This window comes from Molothrus ater, chromosome 3 (genome assembly GCF_012460135.2).
Source record: "Molothrus ater isolate BHLD 08-10-18 breed brown headed cowbird chromosome 3, BPBGC_Mater_1.1, whole genome shotgun sequence".
In the NCBI taxonomy this organism is placed as follows: domain Eukaryota; kingdom Metazoa; phylum Chordata; class Aves; order Passeriformes; family Icteridae; genus Molothrus; species Molothrus ater.
In genome coordinates this window covers 52,682,915-52,705,336 of record NC_050480.2, presented here as the reverse complement: position 1 = coordinate 52,705,336, position 22,422 = coordinate 52,682,915, and the positions used below count along the sequence as shown (strand labels likewise).

General features: G+C 39.1%; 1 protein-coding gene across 1 annotated transcript in view; it reads left to right on the top strand.

Moving 5' to 3' along the window:
• TULP4 (TUB like protein 4) overlaps positions 1-22,422 on the top strand; it is a 149,758-nt gene that overhangs the window by 75,316 nt on the left and 52,020 nt on the right. The window contains 2 exon segments of the mRNA XM_036379547.1: positions 18,334-18,462; positions 18,779-18,940. Coding sequence (XP_036235440.1) covers positions 18,334-18,462; positions 18,779-18,940 — 291 coding nt within the window.

The following is a 22,422-nucleotide window of genomic DNA, read 5'->3' as shown; positions in this document are numbered from 1 at the left end:
CTGTGGTGATGTTGGCATTTGGGGATTGGTTTATGGTGAAGGTGCACTTGCTAACATGGGTGAAAAGCATTGGGAAATAAAGGTAAATATTATGTACGTAGATATTAGTATAAAAAGACATGACCGCCCCGTGGGTGGTCAGAGAGTGCCTGTGACTGCTTGCAGATCAGACCTCTGTTGGGCAGACAGAAAATTTTGTAGATAAGAAATAATAAACAATCCGAAGACCGAAAAGCTGAAGAGTCCAGACTCGTCCTTTAAAACGCGTGCCACCCAAGAACCACCCTACCCGTGTCGGGGCAGAGACAGACAGCCGAACCCGACAACTGTGTGTTTAAAGTACCTTACATATAGACGCTATATAGCTGTGATGAGTAGGGCAAAGAGTAAGACACAGGGATTCAGCCTGAATCTCTTGTGGAGCTGTTGACTCTCCTTATCTCATAAGAAAAGGTGAGAGCGGGTCTGTAGGATAAGGGAGATAAGGTCTATAGGTGATTGACCTTCTCAGTAATTCATTTTCTTAGTTAATGTCTATCATGTTCATTTACTCAAGCATTCAAAAGTCATCTCAGATGAAAAATTTACAAATCTAAACGTAAAAATATTAAACTTTTACAGCTTTTTGTCAGTTGAACTGTTAATATTTGTTATTCTACTCCTGATGACCACATTAAAATACTTGAATTGTTTTTTTGTGTTCATCTATACATGAGATTACTTTGTAGCCTTCTGGTGTGTTTTGAAATCGGACAAACAGGGAGAAAGTTGCAGCAAAAGTGTTCCCTTACACAGGCTTTAACACCAAGAACGTTTTTTCCTGTAGTCCTGCAAGTGAGAGAAGCAGGGAAGGGAGAATCTGTTCTTCCATCCACAGTACATCCTGGGCAGTACTTCTGCCCTGAGGTTCTGAGATCCGGTAACTTGATGGCTTTTGTGTGCTCCTTGCCTGGAGAGAAGAAAACCACTGTCTTCAGAAGGTGCTTAACTCTGGGACCCTCAAAAGAAAAGTAAGCCCAAAAAGTAATCCTACTGCACATAAAAATGAACCCCAAAAGGCCAAAATGCTGGCAGTGGAGCATACAGCTGAAGGAAAAAAAGAACAAGTAACAGAATGTGCTTTAAATGAATGCGAAGCTGGAAGTTGGTGAGATAACTGATGGGCCTGCTGGGTGAATTGCTGTGCACAGAGGGAGCAGTTCAAGAAAGCAGAATATTGCAGAAATGTTAAATTATTTATTAGTACCGATCCTCACCGCAGATTTATGTCTAAATTTATTGAGAGCTCAAGTATGAGGTGGCTGAGGTGTTAGACAAAATATGTGAAGTCTTATTAGAAACAGCATCATAAGAATGTGGAACTATAAATGTGTTAGAAGGCTCTAGAAAGCATCTAGAGAATTACATCCCAGTAAGCTTATACTGGTAGTTGGGAAATTAGCCGAAATAAGAATTACATACAGGTCACAATTCATAGCTTGCAGCTGCTGAGATTGCACAGGAGGAAATGATGCCAGACTGATGGGGAGAAAGGTGTTTTGGAATATGGAAAATAATTTGATTCAAATAATGAAAGCTTTTAGAAAGTTTTGTTGTCCTTCGTGGGTGGTTATTAAGAAACATGGTATGACTAAGATGGCTCAAAACCTGTATTGAACACAGAAGCAAAAGGTGCATTACCCAGTTAGATCTGTTAACAGTGGTGTGTTGATAGATCCCTACTTCAAACTGGTGGGGACTGCTCTGTTCTCAGAAGCATGAAACAGCACAGTTGTGCCATTTTGCCTGCACCATTAGCCCTGCTGAAAGGCAGTATTGGGAATTGCCTAAATGGTGTCTGGTCCCTGAGCTTGGAGAGCTATGAGGCTGTCAGTCCTACACCCCCCCTTGGAGAACTCCACTTAGGAAGGAGCTGGACCTGAGAATAGCAAGCTCTTTTTTGGTATGTGGCTGACTTGAAAAATACAATAGTAATAGAAACAATCCAAGTAATTTTGAAAACATGTAATTAAGAATGGCCATTAAGAATAGGAAAAGTAATAAAGAACAGCATGGAGATTGTTACCAGAAATAAAAGCTGATATGTCTAGAACGCCCTTGTCTTACCTCAAAATAGCATTCAAGAGTTAGTGGGAGTTCTGGGAACACAAGATGAAACAGAAAAAGAATTTGGGAAGTCTCAGTCGTGGAGAGTAACTGAAGAAAATTGTGACTCTTTACCTTAGAAAGCAGATGAGTCAGAGAAGAGGCATGCTAAAACTGTAAAAACCAGCAAATGGTAATGAGAAGGTAGATTGGGGTAAGTTTCTGTTTGCTTGTCTTAAAGCACTAAAGTGAATGACTATTTAAAGAAATCAGAAGGTTGAAATTCCAAAAGTGATAAAAGGAAATTCTTGTTCAGATCTATGATTAAAGTATGAAAGTCACTACAGCACTAAGTTGTTGTGCTGAAGAATTCAACAAGGTTTTTAAAAGGTTATCTTAATGGATATCAGAAATATTTATAGCTGCCATAATCCATGTTGGACAGTTTTGGAGGGAATATTAGACTTAAGTTTTTAATACTAGCTGCCAGGGATATCTTCATATTCTGTTGCTGGTTGTCCTTCTTTCTTAACATAAAGTGTTAGGTTAGTGGTGTAATTCATCAGTAGCTGTCTGCAAGGTGTGAAAATACTTCTGATTCTCAGTAATGAGCTAGAAAGCACCCCTGTGTGGGTGGTGCCTGAATTCAGAGCAGCTTGATCTCTTTTCAGGCATTGAAAACAGAGTTACCCAGGTAAGGGTCATTCACAGCATCTCTTTGAAGTCACCAAGATCTGTGGCTAACAGGTGCATGCAGGGATGGGATTCCAGAAATGTAATGTCAGGTCAGGAACTGATGTGATATTATATCTGGGTAGAAAGTGTTAAGTTGCTTTTTTTTGATCATATGGGCATTACATGTGTGAGTAGAAGATCTTTGTCTCTTAAAAGGGCCCTAAAGCAAGAGAGCTTTCTGCACTTGTGTTTTGGAGTTTGTTTCACTTACAGTGACTGGAAGGCATGATGTAAGGAACTGTTGTCTTTGCCTGAAGTGTTCAGTTAAATGGTTAAAGGAAATAATCAAACCTAAGCTGAGAAAATTATTGGTTTTGTTTGCCTGTAAAAGCACATCTCATTGGGGCAGTTCCAGTACTCATGGTTTTCATGGCTATGCCTGTATGTGGATGTGTATGTAAGTACATGGTGATGAGCAGTTCACAGTTTTTGTCAAGATTTTGGTTGGATTAAATTATATTTGCCTGTAAGTGAATTTGATGCTGGCAAGACATCAGCTAGGCAGGTCATGAAGTCCTGCCATTTTACCTGATAGTAACCTCCCCAGAAACAATACCTGCAGTCTTACATCCAGCTCAGAGCTGGTGTAGTTATTCTCTTGGTTTGTGCTTCTTTGTAGGTGACATGATATTTTAGGATAATTCAAAATATTCTGAACAATAATTAATGATGTTGTGTATAAATTTCAAAGGTATGAGTTAGATATTTGAAAATACCTTAGTAATCAAATCCTCCTGAGAAGGGAAAGCTATATATGCAAAAAAAAAAAGAAACTAATTTCTGCTTAATTGCCAGAAGATAAGGTAATTCCAAAATGTTAATGGAAAATGCTGATATTTGGCCTTCAAATGGCAAGCATAATGCAAACCTGCTGATTGGAATCAGTGAAATGGTATGGAAAAAAACCCTCCCTACTTGAGAGTTTGGGGAAATCAATGCCTGATAAATTGTGCATGTGCCTTTGCAGTAACAATAACAGAATTCTGGAAAGATTAAGAAGGCTGGCATGATTTCTGTTAAAATAGCGTTAACTAACTGGGTCATAAATGCAAATAAGATTATTAACTCTAGATGGCTGGCTTATGGTTACAATGTCTCAGCTACTGGGCTTTCATGGCATTAACAGCCGACTCTCCAGTGCATGAGTCCGCATCACATGGTTTTATTTTTAGTACTGATAAATGGAATATTTCAAGATCATGTAAAGCTGGGCACTGAAGGTTTCTCAGTAGCTGCCTCTTCTGCACTCCCTGACTCTGCAGGGAGACTCTGCCCAGGGCTCCCTGAATCGTGCTCTGTCCTGCTCAACACAAGTGTCAGCTTTGGCAATTTCCACGTTAGGAGCAAAATCACTCTTCTAATACTGCGTTTGGGATTTGGTGATTCATGCAGTGTCAGGATGGTTGGGAGGATGGCTGCAGGCCAGGCAGGACGCCCTGCCATGGCTCATACCAAGCAGCGCTCGGGTGTGAGCATCATTGATACTTGGGCACAACATTTTTGTTGGTATTTCCTACAGAAATGCACTTGAAAGGAATTACTGTGTAGAAATGATGGCAAAGTGGGATATAACTGCGAGGATGTGGTTGGTGCTGACACGGAGGTTTGCTGAAATACTTCTGGCTGGTGGGCTGGCATGGCAAAGCAGGAGGAGGCAGCGGTTGCCATGAGCTGCATATCCAGCTTCCAGCTGAAGCTCTGGGATAGTGGATGATGGGGGAAGCTAGTAGGTGAGAGCTGTGGCTGTGGGATCTCTGTGCTCCACTCTTTGGGGATGCTTAGCTGGAGCCTTCTCAGCTCAGCTTCATCTCCTGCCCTGTGCTAGCTGAGCTTGGTCATGAGTCAGCTTTCTGGGGTTCCCTCCCTCCTGCATCTAAACATGGAGGTACTTGATGGTCCCTGTAGTATCCTTGAGTCCAGCACAGAGTACTCTTTGGTACTGCATAAAGAACTTGATGAAAACCACTCTCTGTTGGATCTAGGGTTCCAGTGTTGATTCCATGCTTTTGATCTGTGGCTCTAGCACTCCATCTCCCTGCTTTTGGAGAGAGGGAGACCACCTGATTTCTCTGTTATGATATGATACACTCAGAACCAGCCATGCAGTTAGTCTCTCTCCCAAGACCACTAGCTGTTTGATATGAGCAAACAATTTCCAAGTAGAGCTGTTTGATCATCATGCTAGTGATGTCACTGCTGTAATTATTAACATTTCTGAGAAAGTGAATGTTTCCTGGGCTGTTTCACTCCATTGCTCTGTAGGAAATGTTGTGCTCTGGAAATGCAGGCAAACTAACATTTCAAAGTGTAACAAGAGCACACACAGAGCAAAACTTACTGGAATGACTGATTGCTTGCAGACATGAAAATAGCTCTCAGACCATCTAGACAGCCAGCCCCTATACCCCCAGACTACAGACAGACACAAAAATGTGATTTAATCACACATTTAATTAAGATCATTCCTCTTTACTCTCCTGCACTGAATAGGACTGTTCTATATGCTATACAGAATAGGAATTCTGTAAAAAGAATTCCCAAAAAGAATTTTTCTTTATCACATACTTATCCTGAAATAATGTCTTTAGTCTATATACGTGCAAGACTTCAGCACTGAAATAAAATTTAAAGTCATAGTGTTCTGTAAAAACATTAGAAAATTAAAGTAATTTATGTTCATCAATAAACCACAATTATTTTTCTTAACTCTCAGTTAACGAATAAGAAAACAGTGTTTTAATAAGAGAACCACAGAACTTCAATAACCACATCAGTTAAAAAAAATTCCCTGCAATATACCTTTTTACAATATGTGAAAGTTTGTATGAAGTGATTCCAAAGGTTGGCTTCATTCCACCTTTTCTTTTAGAAGACCGTTCAACTATTCCATTCATTGCTGAAAGCTTTACTTGATATTTAACCTAAAGTACAGTTTCCTGAATATCATTCTATTTCTTACAGTAACATTTAATAATATCGTGCCTTCCTTGTTTATTCATGTCATTCCAGTACTTGCTGACCCTTTACATGAGTACTTTGCCAGTATGCATTCTTTTATTTTATTATTTACCTCTAATACAATATCTCAAAATTTGGATTGCTTTCCATGCTTTAAAACTCTTTTTAAGAAGCACAAAACTTACTTTAAAATCTGTAAATCATAAAGAAATGGAAATTATGCATAGAATGAAGGCAAGTGTTTTCTTCAGCCCTGTCTGAAATAATGCTGTAGATAAGGGGTCAGTGTTTTCTGGTTTTGAGTTTGAATTCATTGGACTGTGACAGTCAGAGACCTGACCTGACCTCTTCCTAAAGCACCCCAGGATGCCACTGGCCTTCTTGGCCACCAGGACCCACTGCTGGCTCATGGACAGCTTGTTTTCCACCAGGACCTCCAGGACCTTCTCTACAGAGCTGCTTCCCAGCAGATGAGCCCCCAACCTGTGCTGGTGCCTGGGATTATTCTTCCCAAGAGACAGGACCCTGCATTTGCCTTTGTTGAACTTCAGACAGTTCCTCTCTGCTCCTGTCTCCAGCTCTTCTGAAGGGCTGCACAGCCCTCTGGGCTGTCAGACACTCCTCCCAGCTTTGAGTGTCAGTGAAACCTCCAAAGAGGCATCTGTCCCTTTGTTCAAGTCACTCATGAGCAAGTTAAACAACACTGGGCCCAGTGTTGAACCTTGGGGGAACACCACTAGTGACAAGTGTCCAACTGGACCCCGTGCCATTAATGATGACCCCAAAATGTATTCTAAACATTGAATATTCCATATGCTGGTTGACATGCAAGTGACTTGAGATGGAAAACATCTGCTGATTTTGCCTGGTGAAATTTTCTTAAGGATTTTACTGAGGGGGAAAAAAAAGAACCGAAATGTTTGTACTTACTGCTTTTCCTCCCTCTTTTTTTTTTGAGTGAAGCAAAGGATAAACTAGACTATAAAAATTACTTTCAAGTGATGCAGTGCATATAAGCTAGCTGGCTCAGACTCTTGCATACAGATCAGACAACTTCCATCTCTAGTCTGTGGTTCCTCTACTGGTTGGGTTGTTAAGGTTGAATATTGCTGCTCTTTGGTCTCTGCAAGTCAGTTTTACCTCAGTTCCTTGAAAACTGCTTTTTGAACCACTGGTAATCAATACATTTGTTAATATTTGCGTTAGATGAGGAGTGATATTGTCCTTAGATATGTGTTACCTATCACCCTTCCTGCCAGCACTCTTACAGTGTCACGGTGACCCCTACAACCCAGGGATTACATTCCCAACCTATAGTTCACCCCTCTGGAGGCTAATAGTAATTTTACAGTTCTGTAGAGCAAACCTTCCCTAGACTGGTTTTTGCTTTGTCTTCAAGTCTAAAAACTCCAAAGGCTTGATCATAACATGTACAGTTCCAACAACATGGGGGTCAATTTTAGTTGAGACTTCTGTGTGCCACAGTGGTAAACAATAGCAGTGATTTGTGCTTTCTGGGGTTGTCCACTTTGCCTGTCCAAGTAACTAATTTAACCCTGTATTTATAGCTCCCTTGTGTTCTCTGGAAAGTCAGGCAAGGGAAATTATTGGTCACTTGGCCAACTGAATCATGATACAGTTTTTATTTCACGGAGAAATAGCAAATGTAGATAAAACTTCCTAAGAGAGGTTTGCTCTGAAAACAGTCTGTGCAGAATTGCAGGCCAGCCAAGGCAAGGATAGCATTTTGAAAATCTGCTATTTGGCATTTCCTAGAATATGGCATTTCTTTATCTGGTATTCACATTGTCAGAAGTTTGTATCATATTATTGCAAATTAAGTGGACCAGTGTGTCTCAAGCTTGAATCAGAGCCTCCAGAGGGGCAATATATGTGTGTATATATTAACAAAATAATTCTTGGTAGGTATCTGTTGTCTTATTTATTCTAATATGCTAAAGTGAATGTCTTGCATGTAAATATTGGGAATTTTAGTTATTGTGTTGTTAATTTAGTTCTCCTCTTTATACTTTTCTGTCCTGAGAGGTGAAGGTGCTGAGTGACTTTTCTGCCCTTTCTGCATTCCCTGTTTTACTGACTGCTCCCTCCCTCATATTGTCCTTCTTGGAAGTAACACGATTTCATTTTCCACTTTGTTCTCTATGTCCATCTCAGCATTTATACAGTCCCTTCAATAGCTGATAAACACAACTGTTTACATGTCCTAAACACCACTAGCTGAACCTTGTATGAGTGACCCCACTGGGGCACCCAGCAGATGGGGTTCAGGTGTGGCCTTGTGCTGGAAGTCAAAGCAGGTGTCCTACCTTTGCAAAATAACATGTTTATATAATAACAGTTTCAAGGTGGAGTTTCCTCAGTCTCACAAAAGGATTAGGGATGCACAGTCTCCATGAGTCACACAAAGACAATCCAGGCAGTCCAATAAAAATGTATATAATTGCTTTCTTTTCTCAGTATCTGTGACTAATAAAAGGTCACCAGCATTCCTCAGGTGGACAGAAATGTTCTATAATGGTGTGTAACTCACACAGACGTCATATGGGTGGGCTTGATGATTGGGATAACAATAGTTGGGTATTTCAGATAGCAAAGTAGTCTCACTCCAGCGGTGAAGTGCCCAGCTGTACCATCTGTCTCAAATCCACCTTATAACTCAGCTTAATTACATTAGTGCACAGCTATTATCACCTGGGAGATCATAATAGGTTTGGAGAGCTGATCTGTGCTTCTGCTGAAGTTTGGTTTATTTTTAGCTCCTTGTGTTTGAAAAAAATAACTGAGGCTGAAGTATTGTAGCTCTTGGGGAAATAATCATGCTTGGACAACACTCTCAGATGCTCCTTGTGAATTTTAAGGTCTTTTCTGTTTACATGGCTGACAAAAATCAAGTTTTTAATGTATCTCTTAAGGAGTAAAGTTCATCTCCTTGGAGAGGGCTTGCATGAATTTTGTGCTGCAGTCAGGTTCTATCTAAGGTTTGTTTGGTGGACCTTTACAGTGATTTCATCTAAGCAAGTTCAAGCTAAACTACAGTCTAACCTGTAAAATCCTGAAGATAGTCACTGATCAGCTTCTGATTATTAAATGTCTACCACAAATGCTAATGATGATATTCAGAAACCTGGAATAATGTTACTTAACTGTTGTGCTGTATGAGTTTGAATATCTGATGAGCAAAAAATGATCTGTCACCTTGGTATATTTGAGATAAACAGACGTAGTGTATTTGATAGGGGCAGATCCTCTGTGTGTGGTCGTGAGACACCATTATTTTTCTGGCGCTTCTCAGAATATACTCCAGAAGGTGAAGAATTTGTGTTACCTCCTTCCTCTTGTTAACTAGCACAGTTTTATATAACAGAATTTATATTACATTTTTAAGAGTTTTCTTTTCAAATTTCCTAGTAGATTTTTTTTTCCTTCTTGAATAATTTCTTTTCAGTTAATATATGCATGTAAAGTTATAAAATTATATTTCACTATTATATGAACACTTGATCAGGAATTTTTAGCCACTGAATTGGGGAGATTGAGTATAAGGGACAGTCTGTCTGTCATAGTCTCTTCATGGCTTCTTGCAGCAATACATTGCCCTGGGGATATTCCTGAACAGATACCATTTACAAGGTGGGAAGGTAGTGCAGGAATTCTTAAGTAGATGCTGTTAGAAAGTAGAGCAGAGCTAGTTGATTCAGAGTTGGAATGGTTTTCAGTAGTGTTTATTGTTAATCTGTTTCCTCTTTAATTTTTTTGGATTTTTTTAGGAGGTGGATATTTGGGTATTTTTAAAAGGAAGAGAGACAAGAAAAGCCATAGATTCTCTTACAAGGTTTCTCTATCTCGGCATCCAATATTTTTCTCTATTTTTAGCCAGGTAAAAAAAAAAGATAGTATTTTAAATCTGCTTTATGCTTGGGGTCTTTTGGTTGGATTTTTTCTTCCCTCAAAACTTCTAACAAAGATGTGTATGGACTCTGAATTCATATAGCCCTGATGAGGCATTGGTGGATGTCAGTGAGCGTTATTTTTGTTCTTAAGGTTCATTTATAATGAGCTTCTCGTACTCAGTCCAAAAGTGAATGTAAATGTTTAGGTTTTTGAAATGGTCCTGATTTTTACCATCTGTAATGTAATTTTGTCAGATGTTAGTTAAATGAGCATTAGACTCATGTACTTTTAATTTAGTGTACACTAAATACCAGAGATTTTAAATCTACTGCCTTTTTTTTTTCTTGTGGGAAAATACTCCACCATAAATGCTCAAACCCAGGGAACTTCCAGCTCAGCACAGTTATTGCATGTGTCTTATTTTAACAGGAATTAACCTTTCCTAATGGTGCTCATCGGTGATTTGCTAGAAAGCGGGGGAACAATATTGTTTTTGGTCTTTTGATCTTATAGCAAAATGGTTGTTCATCTTGAGCTAAAATAGTTGTCTCTGCATTATTTGTTGCAGTGTTTTATCTGTTTGGAAGCTACATCAAAGTGAAATCTTTTTCTTACAGAGGAAGACAATGAAAGTACTATTTTATCCTTTGGTCATCCTTCCCAACATTCAGTTTTGATTCATTTTTATTTAACTTGGACTTACCCTTGCATTTAAATGGAGTATGTATGGGCAATTAAACTGACATATCTTACAGCCCAAGTACAGGATGACCATTGACAAGAGACAGTGGTAGGAATGTGCATGCTGTAAAGGAATTTGCCTCAATGGAACTGAGTGTGGCTTAACTTTAAAACTGTTTTTCTGTGGAAACAGCTGTCTTTTCTGTGAAGGAGCTTTTGGGACTTGAGGATCCCTGTAAAGGGAAAGGAGTCAAAAGCACACCATAGACCTTCTCACTATCACACTGTTGTGTGCAAGATGGGAGAAGAGCAGACCTCCACCAGTTTCCCTTTCAAGAACATAAGAGTGTGCAGCTATCTTGTGCGTATAGGTGACTAAGTCTTAATTTTTCATGCCTTAATTATTTTCCTTCAGATTCTCACCAACTATTTTCTTTAATAGCCCTTGAAGGAATAGTTAAACTTACTCAACTGAGAACCAGTAGCTAGATACCAACATCTTCTCATCCATGTTATATTCATATCACCTGTTATTTTTCTCACATCCAACCTTCTGTTCTGACCTGTCAAATTTTCTGCTCCCCAAACATATGTATGGGATATACTTTGGATACAGCAAATTTCTGTTGGTGTGGGGTTTTTTTTAATGTCCCACAAAACTGTGGTTTCTGAAGTCACAATTAAATGTGGTGAATCCAAAGTGAAAAGAGGAATTCCTTTAGAACTGTGAGCCACTTCATTCATAGGAGCATGATACTTTCTGTTTGGTACCTGTGAGGAGTCTTGGGCCTGTTTTCCTCTGAAGTAGGCGATACCGTAACACATTCTGTGTTCTGTGAACAAATAAAATAGTTATGTGGTAAATCCTTGGGACTAATAGACATTGAGGAGGGTGTATTTCTTAAAATGAAGTGTATCACTTAAGGAGACGTGTAAAGCTTTAGAGCCTTTCTGAGTCCTCATCTTGGCACTTTACTGTCAAGGCCCTTAAATGTATTCAGTGAGATGTTGACAGTCTAGGTATTTTTAAGACAACATCTTACACTAAAGGCATTCCTTCCTCAAAACAACTCTCAAAGGAATTTTTTTTGCCATTGTCTATTTGCCAAAATCGTTTCCTCAAGCTTTTAAAGATCAGACTGGCATTCAATAGGGATTTCATGCCAACCATATGATTCCTTTCAAAAATAGGTATATGTGATGGGTTGGATGCCAACCTCAAGATACCTTTTAAAAATAGGTGTGTTTGTCATTCATCTGCAAAGCAAATTAACAAAACTTGCTGGGGAGCATCAACATTCTTCCCAGAGGGTGAGCAAAAACCATACTGTTACTTGCAGAGGCTACCAGCCACTGACACACAGAGTAAGTGAGCGCTGGGGGAATGGATACCTCCCCTGCACATACTCAGAGGGTTGTTCCTGGTGAGCTGCACTGTTCCTACCTGGCCCCTTCTCCTTCTGCAGATCCACACGTGATCCCAGTCTTTGTTAGCCTGGTGTGCCCTGAGCATTATGAAAACAAACACCAAGGAGAAAGGGGGAAAAAGTTAGAGCAAGTGTGTCTAACAAAATGGCACAGAGCTGATGTATCCTACATTGAACTTAACTTCAGAGCTTTACCTGAGGTGTTTGAGTTAGAGATTTGGAGTAGGGTTACACATGAAAGCCACAGAGAAGTCTGTGGTCAGGAGAAGGTACAGGGTTGGACCTTTCATGTCCATTAAGGTCAGCACTTTCTTGCTGGTCCAGCCTTACCTCTGATTTCATTTAGCACAAGGCAAAGTCCCCAGGTGACATGCTTAGCTTATTGACAATGTTATACCATGAAATCAGATTGTAAGCTTAAAAGAAAAATAAAAGAATTGAAACTCCTTTTCAAAGAGTAGAACAAGCAAGATGACAGCAGCTGCAGGATAATACACCTCTTTCAATGAAAATGTAGGATCCTGGGATACAGGATGTACTAGTGGCAGTGAAAAGCTGTGCCAGTGGCAGCAGCTGAACCCCAGGGGCTGTGAGCAGCTGCTGTGCCCTCGGCGCAGGGCACCACTGACCAAAGCTTATCCTGAGGCATGGATAGGGAATATTACATGACATCTGTCCCTCAGATATCTGGAGGCTGCTCCAGCCCTTCTAGGAGGAGAGCTCACTTTCATTGTTTAGTCTAGAGAAACATGAAGAATTTTGAATTTTGGTGTTTTCTATCTCCCAGAGCTTCTTTGCCATTCATTTGCACCCTCTGTAACCTGCAGCCCCTATTGTGAGTTGGCAATTTTTTTCAAGAAATGTAAATGCCATAATAGATTTGCCATTCTTTAGCTGCAGCTCAATGTTTGTTATTAATAGTAGTAGTTTCTCAGTAATAATAATTCCTTGATGGGTATCATACCTAGGAAGGTGACAGCTCCATATGCAAATGAGGCACTTCATCCGGTTGTAATGTCACTGGAAACAAAAAGTCAGAGCTCTGCAGGTGTGGGAGAGATAGGGAGTGTATCATTAGAGAATGCAATAGAAGACAAGGAGGATAGGAAAAATGGGTGATGCCAGCTTGCTGTCTAACACATCTGCTGCTTTTTTGTCTGGTATTATTAGGAGAGAAATACTTGCTTGATGCGCTTTGTGTGATTGAATTAGTTTGAATGGAGAGAATTATCCTGACATTATTGTAATGGCACAAAAATAAAGGTCATAAGGGAAGGTGAAAGTAAGAACAATTGCAAACAATCTGCAGTGTGAGAAACTAGGAGAGAGAAAACTTAGAGAACCTTTATGCTAAAAAATACTAATATTTAAATGTTTAATTGAACTAAACATTTGCAGAACCATTTAGAGCTAAATATTGGTTATAGGTAAAGTATGGTGAGAAGCAATAGCTTGTTAACTGCAACTCTACTGCTTATTCTGAGGGCCTGTTCCAACTTCCAAATTATGTTTTAGTTACAAAAATCTACTTCACTTAATTAGCTACAGTTGGTTAGCTAGTGAATGTACAAAGCTGGCACAGGTTCCTCAAGGATTGATAGGGATGTGTATTCATGCACATACCCATGTTATAAGTATGTGATGTATATACACATATGTGTGTATATGTGTAGCTGTATCTCTCTGTACAATGGAGGGAGAGGCACTGAAATGCCTTTACTGCACGTAAAGGTGTTTTCTCTGGTTCTTGTACTTCAGTGTTCCATTTCTGCTCCCCACTCCCCACCCATCTTTTTTCTTTAGAAGATACACTTAGGGATTTTTTTCAGCTCTGTGCCCAGTAATAAACTGTAATGTGTGCCAGTGTGTTGCACCTACTGTATGCACATGTTTATCCTTAGTTGTATCCATGACTAAAGACCAATGTATTTATTAGGGAGTTGCATGACAGGACTACTTGATAAAGCAAATAGGTGATGCTTAGTGATTCCAGGTAGATTGTCCAACCCCTTTTGTCAGTGGTTTTTTCAACCTCTATATGTTCCTTTAAAAAGTTGAGTACTTTCCTAAAAGCTTAGGATTTGAAGACGCCTTTGGATAGACTGAGTGCTGTACTGGGCTGCTGTAGGCAATAGCCTGATCTCCTTTGTTATTCTGTCCTGGAAACAGTTAGGTCTTGTGCTGCCACTGCTTGGAAGGTGGAACTATGTCAATAACTTTCAATAGCATTAGAAATGTAGTATGATTTATCTGGGGAGGGAAAGGCCAGCTATTCTGTATGCTCAATGGAGTTAGAATGCATCTCATCCTGGGCACTGTGCAAAGATGTCAACTTCACTTGTAATTGCAGAAATGCTCATGCTGGATACAGGAATGTGGCACTTCAGGTGTAGCAAATTGGGCAGTAATCAAACATTGGCATGGAGTAGTCTCTGCTCTCTATTGCTGTGGCAGTCCATCTGCAAGCACATATCCATAGCATATGTGAAAATGAATGCTGGAGAAGACCTCTATCTTTAGAGCATATGCCTCTCCCCAGTAAAATGGATGGAGGATCAGAGATTTGAAAAAATGAGTCACTGTGACTCACTACAGTACATCCATAATAAAATCTATCTAAATTTGGTAAGGAACTCTAGGAACTAATTGCCCTAGTTACATACCTCTTTTATTTTTTTGTAGATGTTTGTCCCTCTCTTCTCTAGCAATTATGTACTGTATGTACAGAAATAAGATTTCAGTAATGACTGTTGTGTGGTATTCTAGATTAAGGACTTCTGCTCTTGCAAAACTGATTTGGGTCATATTTTTAATTATCTCCTTCAAAAACCGTATCGAAATTAGGAATAACAAAAGCTCTCTGAATGCTTTGGATTTTAGTGGTCTTGTATTGTGTTAGAAAAATGTGAAAAAATTATTAAAAGTTTCAATAGCATGTAATAAATTTCGATTATCAAACCTGATTTCCATTGGGAAGAGATCACATTTGCTATAACTCACACATTTGTTACTCCAAAACTACAGTTACTCAAAATTTCTTGTCTAAAATCTTAAATAGATAATTGCTAGCAGCATTAAAGTATGCAGTCAGTTCTTGGGTAGACTTTCTAGCACATTTAGGATTAATTAAATTTAATTCCTAAACATCAAGTTGGTAATTAAACCAGAGGTGTTGAAGGTCCTGAATGCTGAACTTTTAAAACAAATTTTTTACCACTATTCCTTGTATAAAAAGGAGCTCAAAGAAAACACAGGGCTGACTCAAAAGCTCACAGCTTTGTGGAAAGCATCCTGTTTAGGGGCAAATTGTTGGCCTTTACATTGTATTTAATATCTCAGGCCAAGTTTATTTCATGAGAGATCCTATCCTGTGTAAGACAGTTGTTTAGAAGCTGATTAATACCTGTGATACTTTTTTTTTTTCCAAGAGTAGAACAAGCACAATTTGTGTTTGCTATAGAATTAAAAAAACCCACAACCAACCAACCAGCAAACAAAAATAATTAGACAATATAGAAAGGCTGTGTGGACCACAAATGGTCCCCAGACAACTTACTTTTGTGTACCAACATCTTGCTCTTTTGAGTACAAGATAAAACAGTTCAGACCTTCAATACCTGTGTGAAGATGCTAAGTAGAAAGCAGAGAACCATAACGGCAGAAGTAGAAATGGGTCCTCTGTGACTTGAAGCTGTTAGTGAAAGTAATGATATCTTTGCATTTATGGGTTAGCAGTAAAATTCCTCTTTGTAGAGGGGTAATTCAAGCTTATGCGTTATTTAAGTGCACTATCAATGGGACATGTTTTCATATGCTTTACATTTGAGCCAACATAAAAGCCAAAAGTCATCTTAATACTCGGGGCAATCCTTCCTTTCTTTATCTCTTCTTCAGCATGCTAAGTGTCTGACATGAAATTGGAAATACTCAAAGCAGTTGTGGACTCAGCACCTGTAGTCAGATGTTAAATGTAAATTACAGCATCATCTTTAAAATGACCTCGTAAAATAACATTTGCTCTGTGTTTAAATGGGTTGAATTTTCAAATTACAAATTTGCTTCCTTATGAGGCTGTTATCAGAAGGCATAGAAAAATCATTGTCTTGCTTTCATTTCTCATTATAAAGCAATAAGTTTATTTTGGAAGTTACTAATTTGTATCTAATTGAGATGGATGGAGGCTCTAGTTAATCTTGTTTACATTCAAATGTACTCTTGGATATTTTATCAAGTCTAAACAAAAGACAGGTTGTACAGAATCTGAATTAAAATTTTCAAGTTTTAACAAGATTTCTGTTTAAAATAGAAAAGAAACAAAACACAACAAAGTGACTCTTGTCACTTTGCCCATAATTCATATTACAAAGTCAGCTTGTGTGTCTAATTTATAAAATAGTGTGTTTATCTCAAATCTTTGCCAGACTGAACAGGGCAATTTTAAGACAGGTAGTAGCATTCTTAATGATGTTAGCTAAAGCATTCATGTTATTTGAACAACTAGTTTTCTTTTTTTTCCTAAATTTTGTCCAGCAATTCATTCTGGTTTGATGCAGAATTCATTTGGTGTGATCTGTGAAACATGAGCAGTGTTTAAGTGTCGAAAGATTGGTGTTTTGGTGATGATAAGTACTTTCCACTCATTAATGGTCATCATTAGCCTTAGCAGCTCCCAGCTTTTAAAGATGAAGATTTTTTTCAATGTTATCCTTGAGTTTTTCTTCACTTCTTTCATAATACTGTTAGGCATTGCTGGCAAGTACACTTACTTCATTGTTGCATTTTGCCTCAGGGTGAATGAAATTATGGCTCTGTGGATTTGATTTAGACCAAAATGAAAACAAAATTTTGACAAATCTGTGCTATTCTTGTTTAGGTGGAAGGGATAGAGTGAAACCTCCAACGAAATGCATCTGCTTGCATTGCTATAATGGAATATTTTATTTACTGCTCTTCCAACATAAGAATTTTTTTTAGAAGCTGAGTGTGATATAATCCATCTAGGGGCATTGTATAATTTGCCCAGCTGGAAACAGGACTAGTGACTTAGAGTGCAGCTGCAAGGTTATATTAAGTAGAAGCCAGTGTTTTTCTGCAAAATCTCAAATGGGATTCGTCTAAGCAGTGTAACAACAGAGAGGTCATTTGTCATACTTGCTTCTCCCCATAAGCTTTATGTATGAACAAAGAAATGGTTTTCCTGTGGTTGTTTAATAGTTCAAGGGTTGATGCTCCAGGCTGGTCAGCTCCAGTGGTAGACACATTCTTGAGCTGTGACCTTGACACTCTGAATAAGTGTAAGATCATCCCTCAGCTGTCAAGTTTAGGTTTTAGGTATGCATATCTATATCCTAGTTCTGAAAATGAATGCTGATTTCTTTGTGAAGCAGGAAGGGTCTGTCTACTTAGATCTCATCTTGGGACTGGAATCTTTAGGAGGATCAGTCTATCTCTGTAAACAGCAAAATATATTCCAGGAAAATTTTGCTTGTTGCTTTTAGATGATTAATTATCTATTTAGTTTTATGAAAAGTGTCATTACAGCTGGATGTTTATTAAGTAGTTGAAATGACACTCTACTAATTGAGTATTTAATATATGTTTACTTTGTTTGCATACTCTCTGTCTCAGTAAAATAGCTGGGGGGGAATTTACTTGTGTGTGAATGTAAGTGTCCCATATATATCTGCATGTTTTTGAAATAAAACTATTTTGGAAAAAATGCTTTTTAAATAAAACTAATTTGGAAAAAATGGTTTTTAAGAAAAAGTCACTAACAGAAGGTAAATTATTTTATTGCTAATTTTTGCTTCAGGCTCTTGGAAGACATGCTTTTTTTCAGTTTTATACTGAGGTCTCGAGAGATACTGTATTTGTTAAATTGGTATTAATTAAAAATGAGAGAGCAATTGGTCGGTTTAGACTTTATTAGGTTCTCCAGAAAAGCTCAGATAGCTCTAATGTGGAGAGAAGAACCTAAAGCTGCTTTATATTCCTTCTGCACTCAGTAGCAAAGCAACTTTCCTATTAAATTTCTATTTTTTGATAATTTGAGACTCTCAGGGGTTGTTTTGAATATGAGTATTCAATCTGAGTATTTAAATTGTGTGCAGAGCATGCCACTTTATTTGAAGTCAGCAAGAGGTGATGATTTGTTGAAGAGTCTGACAGTCTCTGAGATTATAGTGGGGGAATCATTTGAGGGAGTGTTGGATAATCTGTGCAGGGCTTCCTGTTTGCAGCTTCTATAATGGAGTCCTGTGTTCCAGTGCTCCCTGTGATTTTATTGAAAGTGTGCAGTGCCTTCTCAAAAGGCCTGACAGTGAGAGATTGTGCATTTCCTGACAACCATGGCAAAATGATTCCAGCTGTTCTTGAGAGGTGCCTAATGCTGGGCCGAAAATTGCTATTTTGTGCTTCTTTAGGGTTTAAGTGCAATGATATTTATTTGGCAGTGTTGTTTAACTGGTTCTTGTTAAATAACTGTTAGCACAACATGCAGTTTTGGTAATGCTGGTTTTGTTTGTAATCTTTTAAGGTTGTGCTGGTGAGGTGGAATGAACCATTCCAGAAATTAGCAACCTGCGATGCAGATGGAGGAATATTTGTTTGGATACAATACGAAGGCAGATGGTCTGTGGAGCTCGTGAACGATCGTGGGGCACAGGTTGGTATGCATTTTTTCTCTGCAGCCAAGAGGGATCAGCTCCTGAGAAGCCAAATGAAGAGGGCAAGGAATGGGACTTTATACCTTTCAAAAAGCACAGGAGAAAATGAAACATTTGTTTATTGAAAGGAACGTGCAAGAATGGTCACAAAGGCACTTGGCAAGCACAGTGCTTTCTCCAGTAGGCATGACATCAGAGCTTCAGCTGGGCTAATAGTTGGCCTGTCTCATTCTGTGCACTGCTGCCTTTTACTAAAAGAGCAAAAGAAATCCTACATGGCTCATATATCTATTTTCTTGTCTTTGATATGTTAAGGTAAGCGACTTTACATGGAGCCACGATGGGACTCAGGCACTTATCTCCTATAGAGATGGATTTGTGCTGGTCGGTTCAGTCAGCGGACAAAGACACTGGTCTTCAGAAATAAACTTGGAGAGTCAGATCACCTGTGGCATATGGACTCCAGATGACCAACAGGTAATGAAAATGGGGCATTTAGGGGTGTCACTTGGGTTGCATTGTTGTGCTATAGAATACACCTCTTAAAAAGTTACGAAGTAAAATGGTCCGTGGGTAAGATCAGTTTCCATCAAAACTGCTGCTCCCACTGATAATGAAAATTTGGTTAATCCTGTTGTTCTTATTAGGTGAATATGATAGTGTACCAAGTTCCCTGTCATCACTTTTCACCCTCATTCACACACAGTCTTATTCAAAGTTAGTTGTTTGAGACAGGAATCTGTTAATTGTAGCCTTAATTTATTGTTACAGATATCTTATCTCTGCATTTGAGCAGAGGTACAGCCTGGACTATTAAACATCTGATTGGACATTTCTGTGTAGGTTTGTCCAGTCTGCACTTGCAGCAGAAGCAGTTCCAGCAGCACATATGGTTATGTTTTGCATTCACATAAGGACATGTATGTAATTGAGTGTTGAAGAGATGTCTCAACCTTATGCAAATAAAATTTAAAAGAATAAGTTTTGCTGAGCTTTAAAAAGCCAGTTTAAAAAATGTTCTTTACCATTTTTCTGAACAATTATATGATAGTGGACACAGCAGCATTTCCAGCATGGCTGGAGCACAGGAGCACTGGTTTCATTTGCAGGATTTACACTGCTCCCTTGCCTTTCACTGCTGAGCTGACTGGGTTGGTCTTTCCTTCCTCATGCTTGCTGCCACTGTGGTTGTGAATGGGTGTATAAGTCAGTGCTGAAGGAAATGATGGCCATAGAATAGTGCCAAGAGAAACCCTGTTAGGATCACAGCTGGATTGTTTTCCTTCCTTCATTTTACACCACCATGGAAAAGATTCTGGTTCAAGACTCAAGGTACCACTCAATTTAGAATACTATAAATTCATCCAAGGTAGAGTTATTTTGGGAATTGCTAGTGAAATATAATAGCACTAATAATATACATTTCTACAGCAGCATCTAATAATTTTAGAGTACTCTGCATAGAATAATGAATTAATTATTGCAATACTGCTTTTTAAAGCCAGCAAGCCTGCCTGCCTCTTTTTGAATCTAGGGAAATGTAAATCTTGACAATAAATAATTTACTTGAGATCAAGAGGAAGAGACAAGCAGCACAAGTAGGAGGGGAAGCTAAGATCTAATAGCTCTCAGTCCTATGTTTTAAACATGAGGCTACCCCATTTGTGTGATGCTCAGTTGTTGCTACTGTGTTTGGAAATATCTTCACTTGAGTGTTTAATTTGGAGTGGCTGACTGCCTTTAATTCAGTTTAGCCAATATGTTTGTACTTTCTAATCTGGATGCTCCATAAGTGGTTATTCCAGGAAACAAACACTTGTTCAGTGTCCAGATAAATGCTTTCGAACATAATGGCCAATTCCAGCTATGTGAAAATGACTTGCTTGACTTACAGACTCTGCTGCTGACAAATTCACTGAAATAGAGACCCAAACCAGCCTCGAGTTTGATGTTGCTCTGCACAGTTCTCCCTAACTATGTGGTTTGCAGGGGTTTGCATGTTAAGCGATGATGGATCTTTGTACTATTCCCTGGAGCTGGTGGAAAGAAGTAATCTTCTAAAATATATTTAGATGTACTTGCCTCTGGAGGCACGAGGAAACATGAATCACAGAGGTGCTGGGTGAGAGACTATGCTCAGTTCAAATTAAAAATAGCAAACCGGGGGGAAGGACGTTGCATACATTATACATAAATAAATGTTTATGGAAATGGATACCCTTACTAGCTAATTGCCTTACCCAAATTTTCTCCTGATTGGTATGTGTGCAAATGAGAACAGAGTACTATTCTAGTCTACAGTAGCTTCAGTATCTTCCCTATTGCTTAATGTACTCTGCTTGTCAGTACAGTGACTGAAAGATAAATGTTGGCATTTAAATTTAGACTTTTCTACTGTTCTTTTTGTTACTCCTCTGGCACCTTGAAGGTTGCTGGTGAAAGTATTCCTGGAAAGTATTATACACCACAGTCCCGTGACCTTCAACACAATTATCTTTAAAATTTACGTTTCCGGAGGATTGTATTGTTCAGTATCATGTTTCTATTATCCTGATAGAAATCTGTTCAGTGTAGTGTGTCTGTTCACTCTTCAGTTCTCTCGACTTTCTCCTTCACTCCCTTCTGCATGCATCCTGGTGGTTTCTCCTGTCTCCTCCATCTTTTCTCCTGTATATTCAGCACCAGTAAGCTGTCACTCCTTGCTATGGATGGCTGTGTGGCAGCTCTGCAAGAGGAGGGTAATTTCCTGCCACCACCTTTCTGCTGTGGACAAGGAAAAGCTGGAGCTGCAATATTGGCACCATCATCTTGTTGGACAGTGTGTGTGGCCTCTGGGTTTGTGTCATTACTGTGCTTGAAGTAAAGCACCTTTGAGGTAGTGGCTAATGTGTAGAGATGGGATGAGAGCTACAGAGGTGGCCAGGGTGGACTACAGTCCTGCTGAAATTGAGCATATAATTGTATCTTTTAACTGATGTGGTACATACTCTGCCCTGGTTATCGGCTGATTTTATTAATACTAGCCAAAATTGTTCTGCATTTTCTTTTAGGAAGAGAGTGTTACCATTCTTCTTGTAGCTGAGTTGTTTTTCAGGTTTTTTGAGCTCTCCTTGTTTGCTGGGGACAAACTTACTTTGAGTCACATGGTTGACTGCAGTGCTTTCCCTCAGCATCATCTCTCTCAGATGAACTTCTCATGAAGGTCATCAGCAGATTTCTGCTGTAGTTCACACCCAGATCTCGAGTATGGACTTGGAGCTGAGGGCTTCTTCAGCCAATTCTATACATAGGCCTTTTGAATGTGATTCTGCATGTTTAGTTCAGAGGACTAGAAGTCAGTTTTCTCACCTCACAGTGTGTCTGTAGTCTCACTCATTCAGGCATTTCCTCCTCCTGTACCTTAGAACCAGAGCTCCTATCTAGCCAAGATGTGGCCCCATTGGGCTCTTGGGGATGTACAAATGGAAGATTTTATAAGACTGGGCTGTCTCTCTCTCAGGCAGAGTGCCATTCTTGTGTTAAACTTGGATGGATGGGATTACGGGAGCGGGACTTTCCTTGCAGTTTTTAAATGTTTTTTTTCAGGGCTGCAAGAGGCTATAGGAGTCATGTGGAGTATTTTTCTGGTGAGCAGGCTCACTTACGATCATGTTAGGGATGAAAAGTATACATGAAATTAAAAATAAATTTGAAATATCAGAGAAGGCTGTGTCCTGTCTTGAGACAGTTCTGTGGCATTTTCCCATGCTTGTTTTCCAAGAGGGAGTGTACATACCAAGCAGATTGAGGACTTCATAAGTGAGAAAAGCTTCACTTTTGTCTAACCAAAGGGTTTATTTATATTTATAGAAGCAACATCAATAAGTAAATTGAGGATTTTCCCTAAACCCACAAGTCATACAAAACATCTTTCCAGTGCTTTATCTCCCTTCCTGTGTGTTTGCTGAGCTTGCAGTGAC